General features: G+C 44.3%; 1 protein-coding gene across 15 annotated transcripts in view; it reads left to right on the forward strand.

Moving 5' to 3' along the window:
- The window catches only part of LOC139262901 (rap guanine nucleotide exchange factor 6-like), a 448,770-nt gene that overhangs the window by 191,114 nt on the left and 237,022 nt on the right, over positions 1–20,634 (forward strand). For 14 of the 15 annotated variants that reach the window (XM_070878168.1, XM_070878169.1, XM_070878171.1 and 11 more), the window contains one exon: positions 4,720–4,795. The exons of the other annotated variant lie outside the window; for it this stretch is intronic. In XM_070878168.1, the coding sequence (XP_070734269.1) occupies positions 4,720–4,795 (76 nt within the window). The remainder of the gene's footprint in view (positions 1–4,719; positions 4,796–20,634) is intronic. 15 annotated transcript variants of the gene reach the window in all.

The raw sequence follows: 20,634 nt of genomic DNA on the forward strand, positions 1-20,634 counted from the left end.
CACCTATCCCAGGCCGAATGGCCTCCCGGTCCCTGGTCTTAGATCCCGCTCCTATCCCAGGCCAAATGGCCTCCTAATGCCAGTCCCTGCACCTATCCCAGGCCGAATGGCCTCCCAGTCCCCACACCTATCCCTGGTCGAACAGCCTCCTCCCTCTCGGTCCCCACTCCTAACTATGCCTGAAAGGCTCTCTCCCACTCTCTCTCATCTCTCTGCTGCTGCTGTCCGGGCCCTGAAAGTGCATCTGCTGCACTGATTCACTTACCTGTGCAGATTTTCTTAACTTACCAAAAGGTTTATCCACAGAGGCCACATATGCCATCCAAAGAAGAATTGGAGTAAATCGGAGCTGGCCAAACTTGCTTAAATGTTAAGAATTGGCGTGGGTGGTGGTCACCCCCCCCCCATGGCATAAAATAAATTAACCTAAAAAAAATCGTAACTAACTGTGTTACGCTGGCACACATTGGCCCCAAGTTTCGTGCCGCAGCGAAAACGGTGCACCTCCGAGCTGGGCGCCTGTTTTACGCGCCGAAAACTGCGCCTAAAAAAAAAGTCCGATATTCCAAGGAGCTCGATGTCTGCTTGGCGCGGCGCGCTCATCGCAGCAGGGGGCGGAGCCTAACACTCGCGCCGATTTTCTAAGTAGCAGGGGGCGGGTACAATTTAAATTTGCCTTCGTGGTGCCGGCAACCCTGCGCGTGCGCGTTGGAGCGTGCGCACACGCGCAGTCTCACATAAACATTGGCACTCGGCCATTTTTAAAAATACAGCAGAAAAAGTGAAGATTTGTTTCTTGGACCCCTGCAAAGGCTTGTAATTTAATTTTTTTTGATATTTCTGTGTGTGAGGGAGTGCTTTTAGCAGCACTGCTGAATAAATCACCTGCTGAAATCAGTGAGTTCAGCTTTTCACTGCTAAACTTGCAGAACCGGTGCTGCATTGGTGCATGCAAAGTAAGGACTGTGTTTGGAGAAATAAGAGTGCCAATTCAACTTTGCAATAATACGTGGTGTTGACAATGCAGCACCCATTCTGCAAATTTAAATATAAAACTGTCGATGTGGCTGCCTCTCCCTGCCCAAATGGCCTCAGTCCCCCTCACAGCTCGAAGGCTGCTGCTGTATCTTCGGCTGCCGGCCAGCCACTGACGCCGCTCATATCCTATGGCCGAATGGCCTCATGTCCGTCCGCTGCTGATTCTTTGGCTGCCGGCCAGCCACTGACGCCGCCCCTAAAGTGTGGCCGAATGGCCTCAAGAACCTTAATGAGCTGCGTGTGTCCTGCGTTGATTCTTCGGCTGCCGGCCAGCCACTGACGCTGTTGCTATCTCATGGCCGAATGGCCTCTCATCGGTCCGCTGATTCTTCGGCTGCCGGCCAGCCACTGACGCCGCTGATATCTCATGGCCGAATGGCCTCGGGTCTGTCCGGTGCTGCTGCTTCGTGGCCAGCCACGAAGAGAATGAAGGCCTGCCTCAAGCACTGCAGCTCAGCTCGAAGCTTGCTGCCGCTGCCGTCGAGACACTGACGCCACACCGCTGCCTGTCTCCAACATGAAAGGCCTGCCTGAAGCACTTTCACACAGGTAGGAACATGGTTTATTTAATCTTTTCTTTGAAAAAAAAATTCTGTTCCAAAGTGAAACTGTTCTAACTGACTAGAACTGGAGCAAACTAAATGACGAGAATTCCGATTTCTAAGATACTCCGTTCTACACCAGTTGCTCCTAAAAATCAGGAGCAAATCATGTGGAAACTTGGAGCCATTGATTGGGGAAACTTGTATTTTTTAACTTAGGCAAAAAAAGTGGCGTGCGCCAAAAAAAACAGCACAAATCACTGGGGATGTGTCTCTTTTTTACCTTCAAGTTTTCAGTTGCAGCAATAGTATAAAGCATGGGTTATTGAGTGAAGATTCTTGAATTATCATTGTTCTTTTTTTATTGTGAGTACAACCTAATTACTATCTAGGGCATAAAAAAGTAACACATGGGATAGGTATTGATGAGATTGACAATTAGAAGAGTGAGCACAAGAGATGTCCAAATTGAATACATCGTCCTCTGCTGTGAGGAAAATGAGGTTACTTCACAAAATCTCAAAAGCTGATAGCGTCTAACCTCAGTCAAGTGTAAAGAAACTGGTCATGTTAGACTTGACTCTCTAATGCATAACAAGGCTAAATAAAAACGTTTTTGTAGAGACAAAGATATTGAGGTTGCATCTTAAAAAAAAAAATGATCAGGTTGTTAATATGGTATGAATTTATTTTTCAATACATGATCTGGAAAATTGACCTGTTCTTTGATTAACAATGGGGCTTTCTGCTGTTGTGTTTAAGAAAGCACCTGTGAAGATGCCACACTGCAACCATTAAACAATTGCCATTCACCACTTCCTCTAACTTTATGATGTTGGGTTGAAATAGTTGCTTAATGGAATAATCAAAGTGACACCCAACAGTGAGTTTATCCTTCAGTATTTGTATAACCCCTGTCGATATAATGTATTTAATTTATTTTCAAAAGGTATCTGTTTTGCAGCTCACTCACTGATACAGTAGAGTCTGACAAGTGCACTACAATAAAAGATGATCTGTAGATTACTCTGGCAATATATAATGGGCCGAAAATTATGGCCTCGTCGGGAGCGTACGAAATGCGCACGCACCCGGCAAGGCCTCGCAAAAGCCGGTTCCCGGGACGTGATGCGCATGCGCTGAGAAGCGGCTTTTCCGATCTGTCAAAATTTCTTTCGACAGATTCAACGCATTCCCGCAGGAAGGACATTTACCCAACTCATGCCCAGCGAATGCCCTTCAAACTTTTATGCCTGGTAAAAGTAGGCGAATAGCTTACTCTTACCAGCATAACACTTTTAAAACAAAGAACAATTTAATTTAATCATTCATTTTTATATTAAAAACCCTGTCCATCAAGGTAAGTTTATTTTTAACCCTATTAAAACACATTAAAACATTTTTCCAAAAATATATATTTTTCTACAATTAATTACATTTAATTTCAATTAATTTTAATTGTGATTTTAAAATTTTTTTATTGTACTGTGTTTCTTGTTTTAGGGGGTTATTCTCATTGATAGTAATGGGAGCTCGTACAAATACCATAGGAACAGAAGTTGGGCATTCAGTCCTTTGAGCCTGTTCCACTATTCAGTTAGATTGTAGCTGCCCTGTTCCTCCAATTACCTGCCTGTCTTTGATCAATATTCCTTGTTACCCTAATCTAATAAAAATCTGTCTCTGTCCGTCCTGAAAATTTCATTTGACCTAGCATTTGGAAGAGAGAATTACAGATTTCCACTATCCTTTGTGTGATCTCTAATTTCCCCACTACAGGATATTATAGATTCTCTGCATTTACTCGATGGAATCCTTTTATCATTTTAAACACCTCAATTAGATCACCCTTCAAATGCCTAACTCAAGGGAATACAAGCCAAGTTTATGCAGCTTGTCTTTATAATTTAACCCTTTTAAGCCCCGGTATAATTTTGGTAAATCTGCGCTGCACCCCATTAAGGCTAGTTTATCCTTGCTGAGTTGCGGTGCCCAAAACTGAACTCCCAGACGGGGTCTGACCAAGGCTGTTTACAACTGTAGTATAACTTCCTCCTCTTTGTATTCCAGCTCCTTTGCGATAAAGGGCAACATTTTGTTAGCGCTTTTGATTACATTTTGCACCTGTACATTAGTTTTAAATAATTTGTGTACATGGACACCCAAATCCCTTCCTCCTCCACAGTTCCAAGGCTTTTGTCATTTGTCTTTGTCGGATCCAAAGTGCATGAACTCACACTTCCCCATCTTGAACTCCATTTGCTACAGTTTTACCCACTCACTTATTCTGTCTATGTCCCTTTGTAACTTGTTTCTCTCATCTCCTCAAATTACTGTGCCTTCTAACTTAGTCACCTGCAAACCTCTATTCCTTCATCCAAGCCATTGATAAATATGGTGAAAAGCTGAGGTTGCAGTACAGATCCCTGGGGAACACTACTTGTCACATCCTGCCAGAGTACATTCCCTTTGTACTTGCTCTGTGTTGTGCATATCCCAACCAATAATTAATCCATTGCTACATCACAACAGAGTCCACACTTCAAAAGTACTTCATTGGCTGTAAAGTGCTTTGGGACGTCCTAAGGTTGTGAAAGGTGCTATATAGATGCAAGTTTTTTTTATGTCACAAGGAGGCAGTGAGGTTGGTCTAGTTTAAAGAGATGGGAAGTTGCAGCATAGTTTTTATTTTTATGCTAAATTTTAACTGCATGAATTTAGCCCTTCAGTCATAATGGTATTGTAAATTGTAAAGTCTTTTCATAGTTATCAATAAACCAGCACATATCAATAGATGTGGCTAATCCTGACCTCAGTCAGAAGTCTCTAATCATTGGTTTGTAAGATTAACATTAAGTGATAGGAAACCTTGGTAGCCATCTCACTGATGGGTATTTTCCCTTTGTTGTCAGTTAGTGATCTCAAATGTTACATTGGGTGACTGGAAGGTCATGTCTTCCAGCTGTCAGCCTCTGAAAGCAGGATCCCCGATAAGAAGGAGCCCCATGCCTCGTGCTGTATTATAAGCCTTGACTCTGACCGTGTACACGTTCAGTGCAAATATTGTGATCCTGGATAACTCCCATCATTGGTTTAGTTAATTTGTTGTAAACATTTTCCTTTTCTTTACCCGTTTCAGTTTTGGCAAGCAGTCTGCAGGAAGCCTGAGACGAGGCTGTGAATGTATCGTTTTGGAAACTTCAGAAATGATTGTGGTAAGAACCATCTCTAATATACAATCCTTTATCCAATGAGCTCAGACATTCAGTGTTGTGTATTGTAGAGTATATTATACTTATTTAATGCAGTGACAACTTGTAGTTCTGCTGCCTTTACAGACTTTGTAAGAAAAGCTGCTAAATGAGCCAGCTTTCAGGAGGAGTTGCTGATGGAATAGATTTACCAAGTTTATAAAATAGAATAATATGGGGGAAATGATCTTTATGAAGCCAACAAACTTTCTTTAGTTTTACAATTTCTAAGTGCATGTACACTGGAATATCCTTTTTTTTTGAAGAGAGAAGGTTGTGGAAACAACAAAAGATCAGACATTCAAGCCTGAGGCTGTGTTTTTTTTTTAATGCTGTTAAAGTAGATACCTGTGTTTAAAATTGACCCTTTCCAACTGAAAAAGTGCCAAAGTGGTTGCTTTCATTGAAAATTTTGAATATTCATTGTTATTTACCAAATCATCTACTTATGCGAAGTATGTAACAAAAGTTAATCAAAGTACTTAAATGTCTTTTTAAAATGTAATATTTTCAAATTCAATTTTTAACATGCATTTCTTGAGGATGATTTAAAATCCAGGTGGCCCTGCTGCTCTCAGCATTAACTCCTGGTCTGCTGTTGAGATGCAAGACGGTGATAACCCCATCTACTTTAGATGAGTAGCAAAACTGAATTAGACTTTTTCTGGCTGAGGGCAAGCATCTGCAGTGACTGAGCCTGCCCACATTGAAAATAGTGACCTTGAAGGGACAGTAGGAATGCTCACCTGCTTTTAACTTAATCGGGTGCTAATATTTAACCCAGTGTTCCTGGGATACGGAAGGGAAAAATTGGTCAGCCTTCCCCTCCTGACTGCTATGTGCAGAAAATGCATTTCAACAGAAGAACATAAGAACAACAGAAGAACATAAGAACAACATAAGAAAAAGGAGCAGGAGTAGGCCATTTGGCCCCTCGAGCCTGCTCCGCCGTTCAATAAGATCATGGCTGATCTGATCATGGACTCGGCTCCACTTCCCTGCCTGCTCCCCATAACCCTTTATTTCCTTATCACTCAAAAATTTGTCTATCTCCGACTTAAATATATTCAATGACCCAGCCACCACAGCTCTCTGGGGCAGAAAATTCCACATTTACAACACTCGGAGAAGAAATTCCTTCTCATCTCAGTTTTAAATGGGCGGCCCCTTATTCTGAAATGATGCCCCCTAGTTTTAGTTTCTCCTATGAGTGGAAATATCCTTTCTGCATCCACCTTGTCAAACCCCCTCATTATATATGTTTGTGGACATAACGATAGAACAAGAGGAGGTTTGGCTGTGACACCTTCTTGTTACAGTAGGCTCACTTGTATATGCACGTGTCCTCGCACGCGCACACGCACATCAAAGCACATCATTCCCTTAATGTGTTGAAGATCCCAAAAATGTGAGGGTGATGCAACAAATGTCAGTGAAAGACTAAAGAGAAATAGATGAGCATACATGGCTCTTGACATTTGATCACTGTATTTATCTTTGGTTCTGACACTTTATTTAATACTATTGTTATACTGCACTTTTAGAGCTACTCTCATGATCCTACTTTCCTCATTCCAACCAGTGAGGTGCTGTTTGTCTGGCCTCCACTGCAGTGACCCTTTGTGAGACCAGCTTTAAGTGAGATCTTGCTTCTGTTTTTCTTTATGCTCCAGCATAGTTATATCATAAGCACAATGCATGACTTTTATTTTTATTCTTTTAAAACTTATGAGCTCAAGTTTGTCTTTCAGTTTTGTACTGAAAGAAAAGGACTGTTAGGTTGCCCTGTTTTTCATTTTCAACAGAAGAAAATACACTAACACCACCAAAGCCAGTAAATCACAATCCGTTCATTTGTTGTCATTTAATTATCCAGTGATTAATTAATTCAACTCTCTTGTCTCTAAACTGATATCTCCATCACATCAGTCACTCCGAGATAGTTTGTATTTTTTTTAATTCTTTAAAACGATGGGTGTTGGTATTGGGGAATGGAGCACTTTTCTCACTTTTTGTCCTGATGACAATATGCCCTCAAGTTATTATGCAACTCAAATGTTTGTACCTCACCTGGGAATTCTATGTGGACCAATGTTGCATGGGGTATACAATGTATCTGCACTGTCAGAATTGGGGTATTACACTGATGAAGTGCATAGGGAAAGCATTATCTACATTGCCCCAGAAGTACTCCCAGGGCCAAATATATTCTAGGCTAAATGGAGGGTAAAGCTCCATCACTTTTGTTCAATAATGTAAAGCTTTTGTTAGATATAGTTTTACATTTGGAAAAAAATAAACTACCTACTCCTTGTTTAAAACTTTCAGCAGTAGCTCAAAAAAGTGAAATTGTATATAACTGTGTATTTAAAGTAGTGGGTTCAGTATGTCCAACAACTTCACAAGTGAGGGCAGGTTATCTCTCCGATTCAGAAAGGCGCTCTATTACAATGCACAATTGAAACTGAGACGACAGTGCAAGTTCACCTCCTCTGTTCACAGGCCAGCACACTGCACAGAACATTACTAGAAAGAAATAAACAGCAATATTTATGGTTTACAATAGTGGGAAAGTGAAGCAGTTTGATGAAATTAGATTCATGTTCCAGTTTACAACGTTACCAACTCTTTACTTTGCTCAACTGAATAAGTTTATCTTTTTTTCTAAATGATGGAGGACAATTGAAAGTGAGTGTTGCTGGTGCAGTTATTTATTTCTATATTTATGTAAAACAAGTAGATCTATGTGGCATTGCACATGGGGAGTCAGTACCAAGCCCAGTTTTTGAGTCAAGCAGGATAATTCGAGTAGGGGTGGGAGGATACAGGGCCTGGGTGGGAGGGTACAGGGCCTGAGTGGGTAGTTCAAAGGGGAATGAAGAAATGTTAATATTCCCTGTCCCCTCCCCATCTACCCCTTCCTCTCCTCCTCTTTCATCCCCTTCCCCTTGCCTCCTCTCCTATCCTCTTCCCACCCCTATTTTTTCCCCTCTCCCTCCTCTCCACCCATCCCTCCTCTTCTTCCAACCACCTTCTTTTCTTCCCTTCCTCCTCCTTCTGTTCTACCCTCCTCCAACTTTTCTTCCTCCTCTTCTCTTCCCTTCCCTCACCTCTCATCGATTGTTTGCTTGCCTCTCCCCCCCCTCTTTCCTTCCCTTCCTTCTATTCCATCAATTTCTCATTCCCTCCCATCCTCTTCCCTCCCCTGCTCCTCATCTTCCCTCCTATCCCCTCCTCTTCCGCTCCCTCATCCAACCTATCGTCCCTCCCCTCCACTCCACTTCTTTTCACACACCTCCCCATCTCTTCCTCTTCCTCTTCCCCCTCCTCCTCCTTCCCTCTCCTTGCCTCGCATCCTTCTTTTCTTCCCATCGCCCCTTCCCATCTTCCTTCCTCCTTCTTTCTTCCCTTGTCCTTCTCTTTCTCTCTCCCCTCCCCCAATTCCTTTCTTCCCTCCCCTTCTGTTCTCCCCTCCTGTCTTCTTTTTTTTCTCTCTGGCTCTCCACCCATTAGTTCTCTTCATTCCTACTCCCCTCCTCCACTTTCCTGCTCCCTATCTCTCACCCCTTCCCCATTCTCCCATTTCTCCTATTCCATATCCCCTCTCTCTCTGTCATCCCACGTGCCTTCTCTCTTTCACCGCCCCCCCCCCCCCCGCCCTTTCCCTCCCACCTGTCTCTTTCCTAGTCCTCTCGTCCCTTGTTACTTCTCCTCTCACTCCTGCTCCCCTCTCCTCTAGCTCTTCCTGTCCCGTTGTCCCATCCTTTCCTCTCTGCTCCCCCTCTCATCAGCTTGCTCCCCTCTTCGCTACCTCTCCCCGTGAGATTATGGTAGCGGAGCAGGAGTAGCTCCAAGGGAATTCCTGCCATTGTTTTTTCACTGTATTTAATTGTGTTCAGCTAAGCTAAAATACTGTGTTGAAAAATTATTTCAATCCATGCATACGCTTGCCAATTTTTGCTGGAACAGAACATGTTTCACTTCCCTTTCCCATCCCACAGAATGTGCACTTACACTAGTACAGATCATGTTCATAAGTTGAATTTGATGTGGGATTTATGCAAGGTGTAACAATATCTCGAGGTGCTTCACAAGTGGTATCTAACAATTTACAAAAGTATGGAGAAGAATTAGGGGAGTGAATGAAGATATGGTCAAAGAGTAGGTTTTGAGAATGTTGTTGAAGGCAAAGGAGGTTAGGAAGAGGACTCCAGTGTGTGGTATGGTGGCTAAAGGTTCAGTATCTTGTCCAAGTTAAAACCTAATATAGTAATCTTGGCTCAATTTTCTAATATGTTGCTTCAAACTAGAGGATGGAAAGAAAGATCACCTTTGTACTCAATACCTTTTCTTCTTGTGTTGCTCTCCTGTTCAACGGTTTCCCACTTGCCCATTGGCTCATCTGTTATTACTGCCAAAAGCTAGAAACAGTATAGATTGGGGGAGAGATACCGTGCAGAACAGCAGGATTGCGAGTGGCCAATTCTTTTAAGGGTATGCATAGCCTTGCCCCTCCCTATCTCTGTAATCTATTTCGGCCTCACAATTCTACAAGATGTCTGTGCTCCTCAACTTCTGTCTTAAGCATCCCTGATTATAACTGTTCAAGCATCGGTTGGCCATGCCTTCAGCTGCTTGGGCTCTAAGCTCTGGAACTCGCTCCCTAAACCTCTCCGCCTCTCTACCTTTCTTTCCTTCTTTGAAATGCTCCTTAAAACCTACCTCTTTAACTGAGATTTGGGTCATCTGCCGTCATTTCTTCTTCTGTAGCTTGGTGTCAAATTTATCTGTTTTGTCTTACAACACTGCTATGAAGCGCCTTGGGATGTTTTACTACGTTAAAGGCGATATATAAATAAAAGTTGTTGTTGTAGAGACTGAACAATAGTATGGGGTGCCCACTTAGGGCATAGGGGGTATGCCATCTTCCCAACACATTATGACACACAAACTTGCAATTGTCTAACTGGTATGAGATTCTTGCTCCCTGTTTGGACGAGAGCAGTTACTGCAGGGAGGATAACCAAACTGACCACAGCACCGTGGTACAGGAGGCTATTGAAGTGGGGGGGGGGGGGGGCAGTAAAAATAAATGACGTTGTGGTAGGGGACAGTATCATTAAGGGGATAGATACTGTTCTCTGCAGCCGAGAGCGTGAGGCCCGAAGACTGTGTTGCCTGCCTGGTGCCAGGTTTAGGGACATCTCCTCTGGAGAGGAACTTGGAGTGGGAGGGGGACGATCCAGTTGTCATGGTCCACGTAGGTACCAACGACATAGGTGGAACAAAGAAAGAGGTTCTGCTGAGGGAGTACCAACAGCTAGGGGCTAAATTAAAAAGCAGAACTACAAAGGTAATAATCTCTGGATTACTACCTGAGCAATGAGCAAATTTGCATAGGGTAAATAAGATCAGAGAGTTAAACACGTGGCTCAAAGAATGGTGTGGGAGAAATGGGTTTCGGTTCATGGGGCACTGGCACCAGTACTGGGGTAAGAGGGAGCTGTTCCATTGGGACGGGCTTCACTTGAACCGTGCTGGGACTAGTGTCCTGGCAAATTGAATAACTAGGGCTGTAGAGAGGGCTTTAAACTAAATGCGGGGGTGGGGGGGAGAGAAGAGAGGTTTCATGTGAGCGGAAAGTTAAAAAGTCAAAGAGCAAGGAGAAGGCAATAGAGCAGGGTAGCACTGGGAGAAATGATAACCAGAGTGTGACCGGATTGGACAAAATGTTTAAACATGAGCGTATCAGAAAGTGGGGTCAAATAAGGGAAAAATGGTTTTAAAAAAATCAAAATTAAAAGCTCTTTATCTGAATACACGCAGCATTCGTAACAAAATAGATGAGTTGACGGCACAAATAGATATAAATGCGTATGATCTGATAGCCATTACAGAGTTGTGGTTGCAAAGTTACCAAGGCTGGGAACTGAATATTCACAGGTATTTGACAATTCTGAAGGATAGACAGGAAAAGGAGGTGGGGTAGCTCTGTTAATAAAGGACCAATGCAGTAGTGAGAAATTATATTGGCTCAGAAGATCAAGATGTAGAATCAGTTTGGGTGGAGATAAGAAATAATAAGGGCAAGAAGTCACTGGTGGGCGTAGTCTTTCGGCCCCCTAACAGTAGCTACACTGTTCAACGGAGTATAAATGAAGAAATAATGGAGGCTTGTAAAAAAAGGAACGGCAATAATCATGGGCGATTTTAATTTTCATATTGATTGGACAAAGCAAATTGGCCAGGGTCGCCTTGAGGAAGAGTTCATAGAGTGTATCGGGAATAGTTTCCTTGAACAGCATGTTGTGGAACCAACCAGGGAGCAGGCTATCTTCGATCTGGTAATGTGTAATGAGACCGGATTAATAAATGATCTCCTAGTAAAGGATCCTCTAGGAAAGAGTGATCATAGCATGGTTGCATTTCAAATTCAGTTGGAGAGTGAGAAAGTTGGATCTCAAACTAGTGTCTTAAACTTAAATAAAGGAGACTGCAAAGGTATGAAGGCAGAGTTGGCTAAAGTGGACTGGGAAAATAGATTAATGTGTAAGATGGTTGATAAGCAATGGCAGACATTTAAAGAGATATTTCATAACTCTCAACAAAAATATATTCCAGTGAGAAGGAAAGACTAAGAGAAGGGAGAACTATCCGTGGCTAACTAACGAAATAAAGGATGGTATCAAATTGAAAACAAAGGCATACAAAATGGCCAAGATTAGTGGGAGGCCAGAAGATTGGGAAATTTTATATAAAAAAAACAGCAAAGGATGACTAAAAAAAATAATGAGAGAGAAGATAGCTTATGAGCGTAAACTAACAAAAAATCTAAAAACAGATACAGGTTGTACCTCTGCAGTCCGGGACTCTTTGGTCCGGCAACCTCCCTGGTCTGGCATCATTCCTGGTGGGGGGCAGCGACCCGCACTCTTCATGGAGGGTCCCTTGAGCCTAAGTTCAATTATTTAGATGAACTGCCGGCGCTTCCACAGGCAGCTCACCCATTTTAGGAAATGCATTTCCAGCCACTTGCTTCGCCGGTAGCATCCCTTGGGTAAGTGCCGTGAGGTTTGAAGGTGGATGTGGAACGAGGAAAGCGGGAGGGGGGACTCGATTGCGAACAACTTGGTTCTCCTCCTGGCTCCACATGATTTTAAAAAAAAAATTTAACTTGCCCTTTTAGTGGCAGCCAGTTGTGGGGGAGATTCACCAGGAAAGTTTAGCAGGATGATTTTATGACATCGTGCTCCCGATGGGGAGCCTTTATCCCAGGAGCAGTTTACAAGAGATTCAGGCAAATGCCGTGCATCATTTTCCACCCGCTTAAATTAATTTTGGAAAGCTGTTCGCATCACATGCCTGAATTTCCTATACGCTGCTCTCTGCACAGACTTCCCATCGGAAGCAAGGTTAGAAATTCACTCTCTGGTGTTAAGGATGCCCGTTACACGCAGCAGCTTTTTAAATACATTTACGGTTGTCTGAAGCTCAAAGGTAGACTTCATTCAAACTAAGAAGTAACCAGGTTTGATTCCCAGTCCAAACTAAGTTATCAAACCTTATCTAATTCAGTTGTGAGCACTATATAACGACCCTGACTGGAAATATATGGGCTACATTTTCCTAATCGGTGGATAAGGCTAGAAGTACATTAGAACTGTTTTTAAATATGCCGGTATTATACCACTGAGAATCCACTCACACTTCCACAGGGCACCTTCGGCATGACCTCTCGTGGTCTGGAAATTTCTCTGGTCCGGCACCGGTCAGGTCCCGAGGGTGCCGGACTGGAGGGGTACAACTGTAGTAAGAGTTTCTACAGGTATATAAAAAGAAAGAGAGTGGCTAAAGTAAATGTTGGTCCCTTAGAGGATTAGATTGGGGAATTAATAATGGGGAACAGGGAAATGGCAGAGACTTTGAACAAATATTTTGTGTCAGTCTTCATGGTAGAAGACATTAAAAACATCCCAATAATGGATAATCACGGGGCTATAGGGAGGGAGGAACTTCAAAACAATCACTATCACGAAAGAAGTAGTACTCGGTAAAATAATGGGACTAAAGGTGCACACGTCCCCTAATGGCTTGCATCCTAGGGTCTGAAAAGAAGTGGATGCAGAAATAGTGGATGTATTGGTTGTAATCTACCAAAATTCAATAGATTCTGGGGAGGTCCCAGCGGATTGGAAAACCGTAAATGCAACGCCCCTATTTAACAAAAAAAGGAGACAGACAGAAAGCAGGAAACTATAGACCAGTTAGCCTAACATCTGTCGTTGGGCAAATGCTGGAGTCCATTATTAAGGAAGCAGTAGCAGGACATTTGGAAAAGCATAATACAGAAAAGCAGAGTCAGCATGATATGAAAGGGAAATCATATTTGACACATTTGCTGGAGTTCTTTGTGGATGTAACGATCAGGGTGGATAAGGTGGGAACCAGTGGATGTGTATTTAGATTTCCAGAAAGCATTCGATAAGGCGCAACATAAAAGGTTACTGCACAAGATAAAAGCTCACAGGTTGGGGGTAATATATTAGCATGGATAGCAGATTGACTAACTGAAAACAGAGTTGGGATGAATGGGCCATTTTCCGGTGGGCAAGCAGTAACTAGTGGGTTGCCGCCTGGACCAGTGCCACAGGGATCGGTGCTGGGTCCTCCACTATTTACAATCTATATTAATGACTTGGATGAAGGGACCGAGTGTAATGTAGCCATGTTTGCAGATGATACAAAGATGGATGGGAAAGCAAGTTGTGAGGACGACACAAAAAATCATCAAAGGGATATAGACAGGCTAAGTGAGTGGGCAAACATTTGGCAGATGGAGTATAATATGGGAAAGTGTGAGGTTATCCACTTTGGCAGGAAAAATAAAAAAAGCAAATTATTATTTAAATGGAGCGAGATTACAGAATGCTGCAGTACAGAGAGACCTGGGGGTCCTTGTGCATGAAACACAAAAAGTTAGTATGCAGGTACAGCAAGTAATCAGGAAGGCAAATGGAATGTTGGCCTTTATTGCAAAGGGGATGGAGTATAAAAGCAGAGAAGTCCTGCTACAACTGTACAGGGTATTGATGAGGCCACACCTATAGTTTTGGTCTCCTTGTTTAGGGAGGGATATACTTGCATTAGAGGCAGTTCAAAGAAGGTTCACTAGGTTGATTCCTGAGATGAAGGGGTTGACTTATGAGAAAGGTTGAGTAGGTTGGGCCTATACACATTGGAGTTTAGAAGAATGAGAGGTGATCTTATTGAAACATATAAGATACTGACGGGACTCGACAAGGTAAATGCAGAGAGGATGTTTCCCCTCGTGGAGGAATCTAGATCTAGGGGGCATAGTTTCAGAATAAGGGGTCACCCATTTAAAACTGAGATGAGGTGGAATTTATTTTCTGAGGGTTGGAAATCTGTGGAATTCACTACCTAGAGAGCTGTGGAGGCTGGGTCATTGAATATATTTAAGGTGGAGATAGAAAGATTTTTGAGCGATGAGGGAATAAAGGGTTATGGGGAGCGGACAGGGACGTGGAGCTGAGCCCAAGATCAGATCAGCCATGATCTTATTGAATAGCGGAACAGGCTCGAGGGGCCAAATGGCCTAATCCTGCTCCTATTTCTTGTGTTCTTATAAACCAGTTTGAATTTAAAAAGTGATGTAACTAGCTCTGGATTACAGATCGCAAAGAACGGCAGCCCAAGTATGGATTGATCACATCATAGTGGTTTCAATATGTAAACAAGTCCTTGGCCCATTTTTACAGACACATTGAAGATTTGGCAGAGGCGATGCCTGTGTTCCGTCCCTCGGATACGCCATGGTAACTTTGAGTTTCTATTTAATGGTGTGACTCTTGAGAGGGACAACTAGAACAGCTGGGATTTCAAAAATCAGGTGTGATCACTCTGCTGACCTCCAGGAAAGCACTGTACTCCATGTAATTTTAGTGGAAATACTTTGGCCATTCGTATGAGGAATGCTACTTTAACACCTTGGGGTGTAATGTGCCAGTCTTCCTGTCATATCTCCAGATGCTGCTTTGAGGGCCTCATTTTGAAATCGTTTCATCATCATAGGCAGTCCCTCGGAATCGAGGAAGACTTGCTTCCACTCCTAAAGTGAATTCTTTGGTGGCTGAACAGTCCAATACGAGAGCCACAAACCCTGTTTGCCGCGCGCTCCTTCGCTGCCTGCGCTTGACCTCTTCATGCTCTCAGCGTTGAGACTCGAAGAGCTCAACGCCCTCCCGGATGCACTTTCTCCACCTAGGGCGGTCTTCGGCCAGGGTCTCACAAGTGTAAGTGGTGATGTTGCACTTTACCAGGGAGGCTTTGAGGGTGTTCTTGTAACGTTTCCGCTGTCCACCTTTGGCTCATTTGCCATAGAGCATTTGCTTAGGGAGTCTCGTGTCTGGCATGCGAACTATGTGGCCTGCCCAGCGAAGCTGATCAAGTGTGGTCACTGCTTCAATACTGGGGATGTTAGCTTGGACGAAGACACTGATGTTGGTGTGCCTGTCCTCCCAGGGGATTTGCAGGATCTTGTGGAGACATGGTTGATGATATATCTCCAGTGACTTGAGATGCCTTCTATACATCGTCCATGCCTCTGATCCATACAGGAGGGCGGGTATTACTGCAGCCCTGTAGACCATGAGTTTGATGGTAGATTTGAGGGCCTGGTCTTCGAAAACTCTTACTCAGACGGCCGAAGGCTGCACTGGCGCACTGGAGGCGATGTTGAATCTCCGCATCAATGTCTGCCTTTGTTGATGGGAGGCTCCCGAGATATGGGAAGTGGTCCACGTTGTCGAGGGCCGCGCCGTGAATCTTGATGACTGGAGAGCAGTGCTGTGCGGCGAGGACAGGCTGGTGGAGGACCTTTGTCTTACGGATGTTGCGCGTAAGGCCCATGCTTTCATATGCCTCGGTGAATACGTGACTATATCCCGGAGTTCAGCCTCAGAATGTGCGCAGACGCAGGCGTCGTCCGCGGACTGCAGCTCAACGACAGAGGTCGGGATGATGTTATACCTGGCCTGGAGGTGGCGTAGGTTGAACGGCTTCCCAATGGTTCTGCAGTTTAGGTCCACTCCAGCGGGGAGCTTGTTGACCGTGAAGTGGAGCATGGCGGTGAGGAAGATTGAGAAGAGGGTTGGAGCAATGACACAGTCCTATTTAACCCCTGTCCAGACGTGAATTAGGTCTGTAATGGATCTGTTAGTAAGGATCACGGCCTGCAGGTCGTCGTGGAGCAGGCGAAGGATGTTGACAAATCTTTGGGGGCATCCGAAACGGAGGAGGACGCTCCATAGACCTTCGCGGTTACGGCCTTTGTAAGATCGAAAAAGGCCATGTCTCAGGGCTGGCGCTGCTCCCTGCATTTTTCCAGCAGCTGTCGCGCTGCAAAGATCATGTCCATAGTGCGGATTTCGTCCCCTACAGGGCACAGTGATTCTGCGAGGAGCTCCTGGGCCACAGGGAGAAGACGGTTGAGGCGAACTCAAGCAACAACTTTCCCAGTGGCTGATAGCAGGGAGATTCCCCTGTAGTTGCCGCAGTCGGACTTGTCCCCTTTTTAAAAAATGGTCACGATCACTGCATCTCTAAGATCTCCCAACATGCTCTCCTCCCTCTAGATGAGAGAAATGAGGTCATGCATCTGCGCCAACAGCGTCTCTCCGTCGCCTTGGTATTCTTGAGCTGTTTTATGGCTTTGCCTACCTCGTGCAGCGTTGGGGTTTCACTGAGGTGGTGGCGGGTCGCATGCTGCAGGATGGAGTCGAGAACACTCGAGTCAAAGATAGAATCTCGATTGAGGAGATCTTCAAAGTGCTCCTTCCATCGGGCTCTGACAGCTTCAGTGTCCTTGATGAGTGTTTCCCCGTTCTTGGCCAAGAGTGGGGTGGGGCCTTGGGAGTTTGGACCGTAGATGGCCTTGACTGCAATGAAGAATCCTCGCATATCGTGGCTGTCGGCCAGTTGTTGTATCTTCGTGTGCTTTCTCCATCCACCACCTGTTCTTTCGGTCCAGGGATTTTTGTTGGACCTGAGCCTTGAGCCATCTGTAATGTTGCTTTGCAGCTCCCGAGTTACGTTGTTGCTTGAGGCTCAGAAATGCTTTGCGCTTGCGATCTGTAAGTTCTTGGATCTCCTGATCATTTTCATCAAACCAGTCCTGATGTTTTCTGGTTAAGTGACCAAGTGTCTCTTTACAGGCACTAGTTATAGAGGCCTGGAGGGCAGACTAAGCACTGTGGGCATTGAGCATCTCAGAGCCATCAAGGCACGCCAGATTAGCTGTGAGGCACTGGCTGTATCGGGCTTTCTTAGCTGGGTCTTTAAGTACTCCTGCATTAACTTTTTTGCGACACTGCTTCTGCTGTCCCCTTTGCTTTGGGGCTATGTTAATGTCGATGATGGATCGGATTAGGCAGTGGTCCGTTCAGCAGTCGTCAGCTCCTGTCATGGTGCAGGTGATGTGCACATCCTTTCGATCCTTGGCTCGGACGATGACGTAGTCGAGCAGGTGCCAGTGTTTGGAGCGAGGGTGTTGCCACGATGCCTTGTATTTGTCCCTCTGGCGGAACAGGGTGTTGATGACGAGTTCATGTTCTAGACATTTTGTCAGGAGTAGGGTACCGCTGGAGTTGGCTTTCCCTAACCCCTCTCTGCCAATCACGGCTCCCCAGAGGGCTATGTCTTTGCCGACCCTGGCATTAAAGTCACCTAGGAAGATCAATTTGTCGCCCGTGGGGACGCGGGACAAGGTTGTCTCGAGAGTGGAACAAAAAAAACTTTATTTTGCCTCATCCGTTGATCGAGTGTAGGGGCGTACGCACTGATGACTGTGATGCATTGGTTCCGGGATAGGGTAAGACGAAGAGTCATGAGGCGTTCGTTAACCCTGCAGGGGGAGTCTTTGAGGCGGTCGACCAGCTCAGCTGACTCCATGAAGGCGGCGTTCTTTCTCTGGTTTTCCTTTCCAGAAAAAGGTATAAACTCCACCATGTTTCTTCAGCTGGCCTTCCCCTGCCGCCGGGTCTCACTTCTGGCGGCAATGTCAATATCAAAACGTCGCCGGGCAATTATGGTGGTGCGGCGTTCCGGCCTCTTGCTGTTGGAATTGTCTGAGGGTCCTGATGTTCCAGGTCCCGAACTTCATATTAGCGAAGTGGAAGATGCCTGTGCATGAGTTGTGGTCGCTGCACACCGGCAACCACACGGGCTTAACCGAGCAAGGCCTTGGTCCAGTGGAAAGGGGGTCCAAGACACTGGAGACCAGGCACGGCTGTATAAGCTAATTGTCGACAGCGAGATGTTGGCCGCAAGCTCGACGCCGAGTAGCGCCATTGATGGTAGATAGCCTGAGGCTTGGTTGGGGGGCAAGCATTAGGAAGATCACTTCCAAAGTTATTTTAGAAGTTTAAAAGTATTTCCAAATTGTTTAAAAAGATTAAGAGTTGATTAAAAGTTGATAAAAATTTGCAATTTGTTCAAAAAGTTTCTAAAGGTTGTTAAAAAGTCAAAAGATGTAGATCAATAATCAGTGTTTAAAAGTATTTTGATTAAAAGTCTAAAATGTAAGTTTTAAAAGTTCTCCCAAATTGTTTAAAAAGTTTAAAAGTTGATTAAAAGTTTAAAAATTGATTAAAAGTTGGTTAGAAGTTTTAAGATGTTGGGTTGAACGTCAGTGGCCGGTTCAGCGCTGGCCACAGAGTCCCTTCGGCTGTTGAACGCTGGCCTCGGTCCCTTCGGCCGGCTCAGCGCCAACCTCGGAGTCCCTTCGGCCGTTGAACGCTGGCCTCGGTCCCTTCGGCTGGTTCAGCGCTGGCCCTGGAGTCCCTTCGGCCCGTTTGACTTCCGCCCCGAGTCTGTCAGCACAATGAGCAGCTGGTGTGCCACCACAGGGATAGGTGTGGGCAGGTGTGGAGTCCTTTCGGCCCAGGATTGCAGCAGGCCGGTGTGGAGTCCTTTTGGCCCGGGGCCGGTGTGGAGTCCTTTCGGCCTGGGACAGGTGTGGGCCGGTCCATTCTGCCCGGAATTACAGCGGGCCGGCCGGTGTGGAGTCCTTCGAAATAAGGCATTGTTTGAAATCGTTTAGAATTCACATCTTAGCCAACCAGCTTCTCTCACTGAGTGAGGTTACAAGAGGTACACCCCATGATGTCTTACTTAATAAAAGGCATCTAGAAGGATCACCACTTTATTTCTCAGGATTTCAACATGGAATGTGAATCCGGTTCTGAGGAAGCGGACATCACAGCTCCTTGAACCCATGGGTTCTCAGGACTTGAATATTTCTCTAGTTCCAAGCTATTACTTTCGTAGCTTTCATTATCAGCAAGTTAGTGAGTTACCAGTATAGGTAGTGAATCAACAGTACTTAAAGTGGCATGCAGCAAGGACCGTGTTCTGATCTCGCCCTCATTCATGTCCAAAATATATTGAGTTCCCACAACATGGGAAATAACAAAACCAATATTTTAGTTACCTCCTTATACTTCCCCTTTTGAGAGGAAGTACATCTTGATCAAAGTGCACAGTGCACTAGCTTACTGTATGCACAGCAGGAAGAACATTTTGCCAGTCCCAATGGTTATTTGTCATGGAACCAGGACAATTAGTAGAGGTCAGCGATCTGGGGTGCGTCACCCTTTGTTCTTCCTTGGCCAAGCTGGAATCATCAGTGAACATTAAGAGCTTGCTCCACTCATGTAGTTGGTACCTTGAGGATTAACTTGCAGAAGATCCCTATAGAAGCTGTCAGTAATGCAGCCACCTAAACCATGGTCAACAAACATTTTGACTGCAGCATTCCAAGCTGGCTTGAAGGTACAGGCCTACAGATTTCTGCCTCCAGAATCTCGCACAACTGTAGTTTTCTTTAATTTGTATTTGGAGGTGACACAAATGAGGAAGGATGGTAGATTGCTTACCGTAAAAGTCTTGCACCTTCTTTGAAAAAAGAGTTCAATTCCATCTACAAAGCTTCCTCCCAACTGATGCTCTAACTTTCTTTCTCAGCTATGAGGCTTGGAATTATAATTTACTGTATTATTTGTTGCAAAATAATTTAATACATTTATAACTTCTAGAACATGTACATTTAAAACCTCTGGAACATGTATTTATACCTGTTTTAATAATAGTTATGTTACTGGACTAGTAATCCAGAGACTTCGTGTTTCCTACATTTTTAGAATTTGCACTCAGTTTTATAAAATCTGGAAATAATTTGGACCATAAAGATGTGGGATTGTTGTTCAAGTTTGGAACTTTGTTGTAAAAAAGTTTTTTTTTAGCTAACTCCTATGGAGTAACGAATTAAAGTGACAAGATCCCCTGTTGGAAAGAAAAGTATTGAAAATTCTAATAAATTGGATGTTTACAATTGATGGAAAGACATCTGGCTCCTTGAGGAAAGTTAAACCATTTAAAATCTTGTGTAATTCCTCTTAAATATTTGAATTAGTTACATATGCAAATCAAAATCACATTTTAGAATTTTGTAATTTAAAAAAAAAAGCTGCAGACTGCTGTGTTGGAACGGTTAATGTAACACAGCTGGGGTGGCTAATTAAATTGTCACAGGGTCTAGAGATGGGAAGAGATGCAACAATACAGACTGCAAATTGATGCATCAGTGTTCAGTGTAGCAGGAAGTGGGTTCACACCTGTGATGCTCCACTTTTCTCTGCTTTCCATAGGCATCGATAAAAGGGGTCGGAGGGTCTAGTAAGGAGGAGGAACTGAGGGAAATCCTTATTAGTCGGGAAATTGTATTG

The sequence above is a fragment of the Pristiophorus japonicus genome, chromosome 4 (assembly GCF_044704955.1).
Source record: "Pristiophorus japonicus isolate sPriJap1 chromosome 4, sPriJap1.hap1, whole genome shotgun sequence".
NCBI classification, from domain to species: Eukaryota; Metazoa; Chordata; class Chondrichthyes; family Pristiophoridae; genus Pristiophorus; species Pristiophorus japonicus.